This window comes from Protopterus annectens, chromosome 5.part1, assembly GCF_019279795.1.
Source record: "Protopterus annectens isolate FY-2018-M chromosome 5.part1, PAN1.0, whole genome shotgun sequence".
NCBI classification, from domain to species: Eukaryota; Metazoa; Chordata; order Ceratodontiformes; family Protopteridae; genus Protopterus; species Protopterus annectens.
The window spans coordinates 444702738-444717333 of record NC_056736.1 but is presented as its reverse complement, the minus strand read 5'-3'; the positions used below and the strand labels follow the sequence as shown (position 1 = coordinate 444717333).

At 33.8% G+C, this 14596-nt stretch overlaps 1 protein-coding gene across 1 annotated transcript in view; it reads right to left on the bottom strand.

Annotated features, from left to right (window-relative positions):
• The window catches only part of LOC122803216 (prolactin receptor-like), a 288478-nt gene that overhangs the window by 98783 nt on the left and 175099 nt on the right, over positions 1–14596 (bottom strand). The window contains exon 5 of the mRNA XM_044072822.1: positions 1862–2018. Coding sequence (XP_043928757.1) covers positions 1862–2018 — 157 coding nt within the window. The remainder of the gene's footprint in view (positions 1–1861; positions 2019–14596) is intronic.

The following is a 14596-nucleotide window of genomic DNA, read 5'->3' as shown; positions in this document are numbered from 1 at the left end:
GTACAGTACCAACCTGGCTAAGGCATAACTGGCATAGGTTAGTATATTATTGGATGGTATATTCACTAGGATATGAGGGATTTATTTCACATACATCTCTGTAGGATGCAGCTGCAATATGCAGCTGGGTGAAGGCAACATTTGGGGTTTGTCTTGAAAGTCCAGTCTTCAGAACAGTGAGAGTGAATGTGCAAATATAGGGAATGTATACCAAGTCTGTGGTTACAGTACCTACAACACCTCAAAGTATTCCTCTTATTGCAAGGTACAGCAATGTTGGAATTAGAATATGTAGATGTATAGAACCTGAATAGGTCTAAGGGATCAGACCCCATGTCAGGGGAGGTGATGGGAGGCAACATCCCCTTGAAAAATGATTTATTGACATTACAGTGAGTTTCAAGGTAAGATTTGACGCATTTCTTTGGTAACAGGACTTTTTATTCATAGTTGTGGTACTCAGAATTACGGGTTTTTCATTTCTGAATAGGATATTTCTATGTGCCCTGCTTTGACTAATGTGGTGTGGCATTAAATTTAAAATCCAATATCATGGACCAGTGCCACCCATGGCCATTAATAAATATTTCAAAGACAGAAATAAAAGCAAATTACTATAATGTTATCTTACATAAGTTCTCAAAGCTTATATCATTATTGACATTAGGACTATATAGCTCAATCTGTAAATAAAGAATGTGTGTTAAAAATTGTCATAAGATGATGAACTTATATAGCTGACATCTTAATATTAAATTTTGGATAAATTCTGTAGCACAAAATATTTTCCCAGCAATGTTCAAAGTGAATGTCAATTATCTTTTACATCCAACAATACTGTTAAATGACCACAGCAACCCTACCTACAAGTTCAAATGTATTTTTCTGCCTTGCTAATACTGTCTGGGGATTTAAGACAGCAGATGCAATTGCAATTAACATCCCTTAACAGACAAGAAAAAAACACCAGATCTACAACTCCTTACATCCGGGTTAAGGTGCAAAAAGTGTCCATGCTTAGACTGAGAACAAGAAAACGGTAAACTGTTATGCTATCAGTAGTGGTATCTTTTTTAAATCAGCCCCCAAAACTATTGGTAACCGGTAAATATACAGCAGAACTACACAATGCAGGTCAATTTTCCATGTTTGTTTTTTCATGTCCATACTGTAAGATCACAAAGTGATGACATGACACACCAACAGGCAGCCACTAAACTGCTTGTTTATCAGTTCTGCAACCAAGCTACTAGATATTCTTCTCTGTCCTTTCAGAGGTTCAAGTCTGGCTGCTTGATCATCAATTTGACAAAGTCCAGCTGAGACACTAAGCTTTTCAGTTTCTTGCTATGCCAAATGGCACAGCCACTACCTTCTATATCTTTGACATTCCTTTTTATAGCAGCTAATACCATTTTCAGAACTTTGAAGCTACAGTGATGACCTGTAAAGACAGAGTTCAAAAGCATATGCTTGGCAGAACTGACTAAAGCTTAGTGGTAAATTAAAGTTGTAGGCAGTTAGTTATTTAACAAATAGGATAAAGATTGGCTTTAAAACTACACAAGGAGTTAGACTGACAGATGTATAATTTTTGGTGTGTTGCAGGATGCTCACAATGAGGACTATTATTGCTTTTTGCCTTCTTGTCTCTCTCTGTCTGTCTTTCTCACTGTCTTATTCCAGAACTGCTCATTTACCGGAGATAACTGAGTACCAGCTGAGTACCATTTAATTAAACAAGAATGTTCCATCTGTATTATTGCATGCTCCTGCAGTGATGCTCAGCACATATTTGGGAACAGTACTAGCTCAAACAGCCTGAAGTTTATATCAGTGACTTGTCATATTTTTAACTTACCTGATACTTTTACTGGAACTGTTGGGATGGTCACATTCTCACTCCACTTACTCCACTGACCAGATTTGTTTGGTTTGCAGCGCACCCGAACAACATATGTCTCACTCGGTGCCAGGTCAAATATTTCAAGATGAGGTTCTGATAACATCCCTTTAACCTGAAGCAAACCAAAAAGGCCACTCAATGTCAGTTATCTAGAAATAAAGTACATCTGATGTTTTCAGACAGCTAGCCCTAACAGGAAGCTATGCTTGAACAGTGACAAAACAGTGGAAACTTTAACTTTCATATTGTCAGAAGTCATAGTGATTACTACAAAAAACAGTAAGTATTTCTTGTTCTGTTTACAAGAAAACTAATTTAAATTACTCTCTCTCTCACTATATATATATATATATATATATATATATATATATATATATATATTTTTTATTTATGGGTTCCCTTCACATGGTCAACATTTCAGAATGTCGAAGACCATACGGCCGAGACCATATGATCGACATTTGAAATTTTGATCATGGGGAACTGGCATCTCCATACAGTGCGGAATGAAAAGATTTCCATCGTCCGCACTGTAGTGTGATCTCAGAGTTGGTATATGTAAGTTTTGGGGTGGAGCGGGGGGTGCAGGGGGCTAGGAGTGTGAAGGTAAGTTTTTGTTGTGTTTTTTTTTTTTATTCCATGGTCGACATTTCGAATGTCGATCATATGATCTCGGCCATATGGTCTTTCGACATTCTGAAATGTCGACCATGTGAAGTAGATCCATATATATATATATATATATATATATATATATATATATATATATATATTCACTTAGCTTACTTCTGTAAGGTCATCTATCCAAATAATAAAAGTAATATAGTGTTCCAACAACTTCAGGTCATCTTACTGCTGGTATGACAGAGTCCCAAGAAAGGGTTAGTTCCAAGAAAGCAGGTATTTGGATAAAGTCAGGGTATTTAAAAACAGGTAAAAAACATTTAAATGATTAATATATAGTTCCACTGAAAAACATTAAACTTTAAGTGGCTGCCCAGGTTCCACAGTAAAAAAAAATCTGTAAATTATAAAACAGAAACAAAACACCTCCTCTGATTCAAAGCTTAATGGTATGATTTTCGCTTTTATTAGAAAATCAGACCTGCTAATGTTCTAAGTACATCAGTTAAATTTATGCATGAATTCATGCATGTATATATGTATGCACACATGCATGTATGTGTGCATATGTATGTGTGTATGTATGCATGTCTGTATTTATTTATTAGTTCATTACAGGTTCATAGGTACTTATTAAGCTATTAATCTGAGAGGATCTTAAGAATCCTATCATTATGTACTCATGGTAGTTTTAAGTCTGTGTTTTTATCTACAAATCACCCAGAGATGGGCAGAATAAAGGTATGTTGGAAGATTTACATTTTGCTTCTATCCATGAAGGACCAGAGTGCTAAACCAGGGGTGACTTTGCAGTATCCCATCCAGTCATCCAAATTACATTTGAATAGGGTCAGATAAGTACTTTCCTTCATGTGGAGTGGAAACAGTTCCATACTACCATCATTCTCTGTGATATATACTGCCCCTCCAACATGTTCTGTTTATGTTGAGGAAGAGATTGAGATCTCTTCAACAGGTATTTATGCCACTATTTGAGACAGAGTTTGTTGGCAGAGATGTTTATTTCACAGTAGTTTGGTCCAGTGGGCTTATTTATTTATGATCTAGTCCAAAGGCAGAGAAGAATTCAACAGTATACTGAATAAGCTTAGCTACACAAGGTTAAGTTCATTAACAAGATGTAAAGCTAATCAGTTTTAAAAACAACACACCTGTGCAGTAAGTTGATAACATGTCTCTGAGTTTAATAACCTATTGGACTAGTTTAAGAACTCTGAATCACAGTAGGGCAGGGTGCAAGTGGACTGTTGTCATGACAACAGTGGGATTCATTTGCTATGGTGTCACTATAATACTTTTCACGTTGTCCCTTCTGAGCTCATAACTTACAACAATATAGTTTGTGTAACACTGTGGACTCTGCATGTGAGTGCATGGTTACTACAAAGATATGTGATGCATGCCACCCATAGTGTTTGATACACAGAAGTTTACAGCCATAAAAACACCCAGCAAGCTGGAATATAAAGCATTAATGCCAAACAGAGTGTGTTATATAAAATCAACATACAGAAAAGTAACATACTGCCAATGGGTGTTGTAAGGCTTCACATTTCTGGATGGTCCATTATTTCCCTTTAATGACCACCACAGTGGGCATCATTGTGCTTATCAAACCAATTCTTTGTTTGTTGTTAATTTATGGTCTGCCACTTATATATTCATATACGGTTGGTTTTAATTGCTGTTTTCATTGATGTGTTGTGAAACTGTGACAACCTATCAAAATCAGTCTGTTGATATGTGATCTAATTGATTTATATTCTGTCCACTATAGCACTGTCTTGCTGTATTGTCTTTGGTCACGGTTGTGTAACCATGGAGTTGGTAAATGTAAGTAAGGGCCTGCACATTAAGGGTGTGGTAGTGGAGGGCTGCATGTTAAACAAGGTTTTTTGTCTAGTATGTTGCAACAAATTTCTATATAGTTACCATGGGTTATTCTTGATTTAGATTGCTACTGTTCAATATGTAACTGTAGCAGTTTTGTGCTAGATGTCTGTGAAAGCTGCTTAAATCAGCAGTGTTGTTGCAGTCTTTTTGGAATAATTAGTCAAGGTAGTGTTGGAATATTTTTACAGTGGTTGCAGTTCCAATTTACTTGTAGTGCCTTTTGTGGGCACTGAGATTAACTAAATCAGGTTAGATATCGATGCTTTGTTATTGTGTTTATACATAATCAAATATAGATATATTTTGGATGAAACAAGCCTTAAAATCTAAGTGTGAATAGTATATCTCACAACTTGTGTCTTAATTCATGCATTTACTACACTCCATAAGAACTGATAATACAGCCTGGAGATGGTAAGTTTTCAGATCCATCTGTTGGCAATGTAATATGAGCCCATGAACTAAGTTAAATGTAGAGGAAAGTTATCTACTCAGCTGTTTCATTTCTGAAAATCAAGAAGTAGGTTTGAGCTTGCCAGACATATCTTTAAGCAAAGCAGTTTTTGAGCTTTTGTGTGGTTTTACTCATATGAGTAATTATAAAGTAATTTGTTCACATCCAGGAGAAATGGCAAACCAGGCCATGATGATTATTCAGTGCTGCTGGAAAATAGAAGACAGCACTATTGCTCCACAACTACAAAGCTTAACAGCATGTCTGGCAAACTCAGACTTATTGTGAGATTTTCAAAAATGAGAGAGTTCTGTGTACACAGTTGCCTCATTTGCTGTTTCTCCTGGCTCTGGTCAAACTGCGTTAATAATTATTCACATGTTTAAAACTGTAAACAAACTAGTAAAAAAAAATAAGAAACAAAACTGGTGCTCAGAACCAATATTTCTTATTGTAACACATGGGTCAGTGTCCCACTTTAGACATTAATGCTGAAGCAGTCTTGGTTACAAACTCTGCTCATGAAAAGATGAGCATAGGCTTTGATATCTTACTTGTTACTTAGGCCTTGAGAATCCCCTTCCTTTGAAATACAAATGTGGATCCACTGATGAAACTCCACACTACAACAATTGTTAGTAGTCGGAAATCTGGCTCAGAAATGCTGCTATTGCCACTACCTTCCTCAATAGCAGTCATTCCCTTCTAATTCCCATAGGCAGGATAAATAGATAGCCAAGGGTAAGTAATCCCCAACAGCTGCTAGATACAAAGACCACATTGCTATTACTCATAAACTTCAACACTCCATGGCACATCTTCCAAGCTCAGACAAACTGCTTGAATTTTAAAACAAAACTGGGAGGTAAACACAATTTTACTCTTTAAGTTAATTCATTAACATTTTTTTGGTTTATTCATGTAAGTTCAGGGGTATTTTTACATGCCTACTAATTTTATACAGGCTTTATGTAGTATTATCAACTCAATGTTTTATCATTTAACCAATCAAGTTTCAACACTGCAAATGCCATTTGATAAACATTGTTAACATATTCTAAAAATTATAAAGGAGGATGCATCAAACTTCAAAACTACCAAGAAGGAGAATGCATTGCATAGGCAATGCTCTTTGAAGATGGTCACCTCCTTTGGCTGTACTGTAGTTTAAAAAGTTAGAAATGCTTATTTAAGTCAAATTAGTTTATTCAATGAAGTCTTGAACAAGTCAATGAGTAAGTTTTTTTTGGTCAGTATTGAGAAAAAGTATAGTGTCTTAGAATCAAGATATTATCTTTTTTTCTGAAACAATGACTTCTTTTTCCAATTTATTGTTTATTAATTTAATTTTACATGACCAAAGATGAGAAATACAAAATGCAAAAGTGAGGAGAAAAAAAAGAATATTCTTAATATCTAGAAATACTACAGAAAAAAAACAACAATCATAAACAGATATCAGGTTGTATATAATCACATACCCCTTTCTAATGATACTTACTGTTATAAAGTATGGAATAGTATGGGTATAGGTGGTAAGAAACAGTTTGGTAGGAGTTGAGTGATAGGGGAACAAAGGACTGATAAAGAAAGTATGTGTTGAAAACTATATACATTATATACAACATGGATGCCACTAAAAGGTGGGTTAAAGGGAATTTCTAATGTCACCAAGTAGAATTGTACCAGTGGAGGAAATGAAGCTCAGTTCTTTACTCAAACACAGTTTTATTGTAAGCCACCACGAAACAAACAAAAAGGCAAAACTCCAGGAAACTTGTCACAAGCACTAACGCTATGTCTACACACTTGCGTTTTCGTTTGTAACACTTCTTCAGATGCAGGCGAATAATAAAATTGATAAAAAACAACTCATATATATACCACTGTTAATTGACATAATTGATTAATTAGACTTTCAACTCAAAGCCCTTAATCATTGTTTTTACACTGCCATTTGATACAAAACCTCTCATCAGCATTTTAAATAGCACAACAACGTTAATAACAAGCATAAACTCAACCTTGATAATGTACTTGTGTTGTATTACAACTGTTGAATTCATCTTAAAAATATAATTATTTTAAAATCTTAATAATAAAAAAAAACACAACTGACATTAAATAGTGATGAAAAACATTATTTTATGTTATATCATTAAGTTATACAAGCGGTACCTGGATGATATCTGTCTTTTGTGGGTGGGCTCACAAGTTGAATTTACAGCCTTTTTGGAATATTTATCCAGCTCTGTAAGCTTCCTATCATTCACCCACACTCAAAATAAAGAATGTTTAAAATATCTGGACATTTTTGTGGGGAAGGATGAGGGAAAGTTTTTTTCCAAGGTTTTTAGAAAGGACAGTTATTCTAACTCTTACCTGGCATATGATAGTGCCCACCCCCACCACCACAAGAAAGGTATAGTGAAGGGACAATATGTCAGGGGTAGCAGAATGACCTCTAGAAATGAGGATTTTAAGGATGAATGTGAAAAATTATATAAAATGTTTAAAGACAGAGGCTACCCTGACAGTCTCATTAAGGAAATTGAAGAGGAAGTGTGGAGGGGTAGGCGAGATAAATACCTGCCCATTATAGGGAAGGAGGAACAACGGACTGGAGTGAGTAAAAATGACAAATGACAAATTTGATGGCCAGAATAATTTTGTAATGGATTATAGTGGAGATGCCAAACTCATTGGAAGTTTAATAGAAAAGGAATGGCAGAAGTTTGGTGAAATATCAGATTTGGATTGCTTATTCAAATGTACCTACAGAAAAGGAAAAAATCTAAAAAACTATTTTGAGGTACAAGGGAAGGGACAAGGAAAGAGAAAAGTTAGACTAGGTACTTTCAAATGTGGAGGTTGCCCACAATGCCCTTACATTTGTGTTAATGACACAATATTCATTAGTAGTAGGGACATGTTGATTAGGAGTACCCATTTAGCAAATTGTCAAACAAGTGGCATAGTTTATATAAGTATGTGCAGGAAATGCGATGCATTTTATGTCGGGAAATCTGAAAGGAGGTTAAAAAACCAAATCTACGAACATAACTATGATATAAAAACATGTTGTATCAATAATGCCCTGTGCAGACATAAAATTAAGTGTGTAGAGGCAGTTTTCCAATTTTTTGTATTAGAAGTAGTTAAAAAAGATGTGAGGGGGGGACCTTGGGAGGACACTATAGAATATAAGGAGTTGTTATGGCAACTTCAGTTGGAGTCATACAACCCACCGGGACTTAATAATATAGTGTCCCTGGCCACAGTGTTGAAAATGAGGGCGGCAAAATTATAAGTGTCAAAATTACCCCCATAATGGTTGTTTTTAAGATATTTAATTAATTTATTTTAAGATGTTTATTGTTTGACGACAATAACTTAGTAAGTCATATTGTTATAATAGTTTTGTGGTTTAGAACTTGGGATATATAAACTGCATTTCAAATAATAAGAAAATAAATACCTTCTTTGAACACTAGAGGGTGATATAACATAAAATAATGTTTTTCATCACTATTTAATGTCAGTTGTGTTTTTTTTTTATTATTAAGATTTTAAAATAATTATATTTTTAAGATGAATTCAACAGTTGTAATACAACGCAAGTACATTATCAAGGTTGAGTTTATGCTTGTTATTAAACTTGTTGTGCTATTTAAAATGCTGATGAGAGGTTTTGTATCAAATGGCAGTGTAAAAACAATGATTAAGGGCTTTGAGTTGAAAGTCTAATTAATCAATTATGTCAATTAACAGTGGTATATATATGAGTTGTTTTTTATCAATTTTATTATTCACCTGCATCTGAAGAAGTGTTACAAATGAAAACGCAAGTGTGTAGACATAGCGTTAGTGCTTGTGACAAGTTTCCTGGAGTTTTGCCTTTTTGTTTGTTTCATGGTGGCTTACAATAAAACTGTGTTTGAGTAAAGAACTGAGCTTCATTTCCTCCACTGGTACAATTCTACTTAGTGAGTTGTGTTCTTTTTGGTACTAGCCTCCTTTGGATTTGTCTGGAATTTCTAATGTCTTTAAATACTAATTTTGGCTAGAAATTGAGATTAGGATTTTATCTAGAGGTAGTCTTCATGAAATTGGGTTCTAATATAGGGATAGTATCATTTAATTAGTCAAAATTAAGTCATAAGCTCATAAGTCTGATAGTATATCCTCCTGTTAGTGTTTTTAGTTAACAATTTATGTGAAGATATATATTTTATAGCCATCTCTTTTAAATTTTTCCAGGAGATTTTGGATTTATTTAGCTATTTTTGCTATGCAATGTTTAGTAGGGCACATATTGTGATTATGACATGTTTATGTATTCCTGTCAGAGAATTAAGAGTTATATGGAGTATCGCAGTTTCCCACAAAAAAAGTAGTCTTTTTGTAACTCATCTTTTCAAGTTTTGTTCTGAGGGAGCACCGTAATTTGTAGATAGTTTTACAACTCCAAAAAATATGAATTAAATCAGAATTAATCAATGGGAAAAATGGACAGGAAAGGGTTTTCTTGAAGAACAGCCAGGGTATAATATGAGTTATTATTTATCATGAGCTGGATATATATTAGAGTCTTAAAAGGGGTTAGCTTTAGAGTATTTTGTATAGCATCATATTTTTGCTTGATTGAAATATTTTTATCAATGTCCTCCCAGCATTTGGAATAAAGGAATGAAGATTGGAATTTAAATCCTGATATAAGTTTATAGACTTGGGAGATCATTTTGGTTTTATAAGACAGGGTTTTTATAATTAAGTGGGTTATTTTAATATATTGTTCTTTTATTTTGGTATTAGAGTATTTTGTTCTTATTAATGATTTAAGTTGTCTGAGTAAGGGGTTGCATTTATGTCGTGTGCCTAAGTTGGATCTTAGTTCATCCATGTTCAAATTATTAAGATGATGTAACTGCCAGACTGTAATATTTTTGATTTGTGGGTATTTGTTAAGATCTATCATTTTACTGTTGATTTTCATGCTAGGGTTAAGGTGTATGGGCTGTAAAAATTTGAGTGTGTTTTCTAGCTGTAGGGATGCAATTAGGGCTCCAAAAATAATTATCTTGTTTTTAATTGTGGGATGAATTTTAGTTATGAGGTTATTTTTTTAGTTGTATATAGGGTATTGCCATGGAATTAATATGGAGAGAACATAATTGATTATACCAGATTCTGACCCAGGTTGGCAAGCTATGTCATAATTAAAGATTTGGATAAGTCGACTAGCATTAATGATGTAGTAGTATAACTTGAAATCTGGAAGCCCCAATCTTCCTTTTTCCTTTGGGTATATTAGTTTTTGAGAGCAAATTGTTGTCTTAGGGAACCAGATGAATTTTGAAAGGGCAGTTTCCATTTTATTAAAGACATTTTTAGGAATATTTAAGTTAATAGAATTTAGGTGAAATCGAATTCTGGGTAAAATATTCATCTTAATGATAGCCGCTTTTGACAAGGGGGATAAATGTATATTTTTTCCATCTTGACATGTCCTGTCCAACTTGTTCCTGTGTTTTTTGAAGGTTATTCTTTATCAGGCCTCTGTGGGTATGGACAAAATTAATACCCAGATATTTTAGCATGTAAGTGATTGGAATTTTGGTGGTAGGAAAATATGATTCTTTTTGTTTGTATGGATTTATAGGAAATAAGGAATATTTTGAGGTGTTAATTTCATAGTTTCTTATATTAGAAAAGTAATCCAGTAATTTTAGGATTTTATGAAAGTCAGTGTTTGGTAGTTTAAAATAAATATTGAGATCATCTACAAAGGCTGAGTATTTTAATTCAGTATTGTAGATTTTGGGAATATGATGATAAGGTTTTTTGGGTGATGAGAAGTAAGAGAGGTTCTAGGTAGAGGTTAAAGAGATATAGTGAAAGGTGACATCCCTGTTTGGCTTTGTTAGTTATTTTATTGGGTTAAGACCTTGTTTTGTTAATATAAAGTGTAGTAGTAGCATTTTTATATAACATTTTATTGATATTAATGAAGGGTTGCGGGAAATTAAAATATGGCATAGTCTGGCTGGAGTAAGAAGTTAAGATCTACGTTTTCAAAAGCTTTAGTGGTATCAACCATTAGAGCATACCTAGGGTGTATATCTTTTACTAAGAGTATCATTATGGTGTCAAGGGTGAGGGTATTGTCACACACCTGTCTTTGTTGCATAAACCCTAGTTGCTCAGGGGAGATTATGGTGGATATAACCTTTTGCATTCGATAAGCTAATATAGAGGTTACTATTTTAATGTCTAAATTAATGAGGGCGATGGGTCTATAATTAAGTGGATTTGTTTTGTCAGAGTAAGGTTTAAGTATCAGGATTGTTTTTGAGTTATTTATGTATCTGTCTGAGATTCCATGGAGTATAACATAACTGTAAATTTTAAGTAGGATTTTAGATAGTTGCAGGTTGAATTTTTGGTAGAATTCGGCAATGAAGCCATCTGGGCCAGGGGCTTTAGTTATTTTTAATTTATTAATTGCTAGTTTGATTTCATCTTATGTGAAAGGTCTAGCTAAGAAGTTATTTTGTTCTTGGCTCAAATAAGGAAAGTTTAGGTTGTTTAAGAATTTATCATATAGGTCTGTCTGTATTTGTTTTTGGGAGTTGTAGATGTTCTTATAGATTTCTATGAAGGAGTTAATTATATCAGTAGTTTTGTAATGTGTTTTACCTTTATAATATAACTGATATGTTCAGAGGACTGTTTTGATGTCTATTAATCTGGCTAGTGTTTTAGAAGTGACCTGAGCCCATTCAGAGTATTTGTAGAGAAATTTTAATTCAGTAAAGGATTGTTTTTGTTGATAAAATGTATAGAGTTTTTTGACGATTGCTCATACTTTCAGCTAATCAGAGGAGTATTACTTTTGAAGTTTTGATTCTACCTCTTTTAATTGGTTTTCCAGTGACTGTTTTTCCTCTTGTTCATGTTTTTTATAGATAGATGCTTTTTGGATGAGTACCCCTCTAATAATAGCTTTGGTAGCAGCTCACTGAATATCGTAGGGCATGTCACTAGAAGTTAAATCTTGTTCCAGATGAGATAGGATTGAATTGATTTATTGTATTACTTCTTCTTTTTTTAACAAGTTGACATTTAATGACCAATTTGTAGCACACCCTTTAAAAGATTTTCGATATGTTGCATTAAGAGTAATTGAGATTTTCGTATGGTCTGAAATTGATCTGACATCTATTTCATAGTTGAATATTTGACTAGATAAGGTTTCAGAAACTAGAAAGAAATCAATTCTGGACCATGCCCAATGTGAGGCAGAGAAATATGTGTATTTGTTTGTTGGTATATCATGTTCAAAAAGTAGGTAGAGGTCTATTAGGTTGAAGTTATTTACTAATTCTTCTAGGGATGAAGTGACTTGGGGTGACTGTTTTCTAGTTTTATTCAAACTATCTTTGGAGGGATTAATAAGAATATTCCAGTCACCACCAATGATATGGCAGTGGTTAGGGAATTTAAGCAGTAGATTGTCAATGTCACAGATACATTGCTGCTGATTATAGCAGGGACCATAGATGTTTAGAAATAGGATATGTTTATTTCATTGGGGATAAGAGCAGATGAAGTAGCACCAACGACTATTGTGATTTTCGCTGGAAAATATTTTTTAATTATGATGGTGGTACCTTTGGAAGCAGTATTGTTGCTGGGTGATATGACTTGCTTAATCCAGTATCTCTATCTTTTTCCCATTGGTCATTAGCTAAATAGGTTTCTTGAAGAAAAATAATGTTGGATGTATTCTGATATATTAGATGCATAACCAGGTTTCTTTTTTTATCATGAAGACCATTAATGTTCCATGAATCAATTATAATCACTATATTTGGTTTTAGCTAGGTGTCTATTTTAAATATTTCTGAGTTGGATGGTTGTGAACAGATTGTTTATCGATCTGACAATGTATTTTTGTGTGGCATCCATTACTCCTATAACTACCTTAGTGCCTATCCACTTATCTCCCTGAGGTATATTGAGGGTGTTTGCATGAGTGAAGGAGTTATATATATGTATTAGACTTGAAGTGGTTCTGTAAAGTTGCAGGGAGATAAAGAAGAGCCATACTAAATGATTCCAAGTATCTACAAACACAATAACTTTTTTGGCTCTACATTTATTACATGTTCAAATAACACAGTTTCAATATCAAAATACTAATACTGTGAAATAACAAACAATGGTAATCATACATGTAGGTGACATTTATGGAAAAACAACATAGAATCTATTCAGATAACAAAAAAGAAAACTGATCCAGCATTTTTTAAACTCGACACATAGACACTATCTTTATAATATTCCAAAGATTATGTTTATAAATGTGTAATAGTGCCTCAATAACTGTGGTCCCATCTTCCACAATCTAAAAATAATGACAGAGAAAACCAATACAAGTTTTAACTATAACTATTCTGTTTTACATAAAGGAAATGCTTGATCCTTAAGACATATTTACCAGAAATCAATCCAGCCTAAAGGGGCACTGGTCTTTAGCTAATGCTCTTTTAAGTACCTCAACTAATCTTGTCCAATATATTGAGGGAGCTGGCAAAGCCAAGTATATGTAAACAGCCTGCATGTACATCTTCAACAATGAGATTCCTTCCTCCTCCTTTGAAGTCCCACTAGGGTGTTGCGCCATGACTGCACCATTTTAAATTGAGTAAAGGCTAAAGCAGAAGGTATTACAAAGCTCTTTCACACTGTGAATATTTCATCCCCCTGCCCTTCATTAAAAGTGATGTCTATCATATGCTCCCATTTAGTGTTCATAGGATTTAATGCAGACCCAAATTTCTCTGTGATAACTCCTTTATAATCAGCATATGATCAAGGTAAAGTTTATTTTATTTATTTATAACTGTTAGTGGGCTTCAAGTTATCCCTACATTGATGTTATTGAGGAATACACTACATTTATTTGGGCTATGGTTTAAAGAGAGTTTATGACGCTTTTTATTAAAACTGTCTCAAATAAATAAGGAATCAAACTCACTAAATACTGCAATGTACCTATGAATGAGAACAAATCAGTTTTACCAGAATAGGCTCACTGGGCCAGCACCATGGTTCTTCTTCACCAGTGGCCCTGGGTGAAAAGTTCCTCATGTTAAACTGAAGTACGATACAGGATTTGATAATGAACAAACTGTATTCATAAGTACAATTAAAACATTTTATGAGTATCATGTTTAGGATAATTTATATTACAAAATGGTATAATATTTTGCAATTTAGGATAATTTGCATAACAAAGTGGTATGAAATATGTATAATAAGAAATGCATAACATGCTAATAATTAGAAGTCTTTAGCGATATTTATGAAAGTATTATATTACTAGTCATCTAAAATGAAAGATAAAAATACTGAGAGATAATAGTTTTATGGTATTTGTGGATTTTAGAAAAAAAAGGTTATTTGCTGACCAGGTTTGTAGATGATTGCAAGCTAGGAGCAGACGTTGAATCCTCAAATGACTTAGCTATCCTGCAGGAAGGTTTGTCCCAAATAAATAACTGGTACCAAAATCATGATCTGAAACTCAGTGCCAAAAATGCATTATTGTATCCTTTGAGAAGTCACCTATCATAGGGAACTACCACATTAACAATATGCCCCTAAGAGTTGATACAATTGTTCGGAATTTG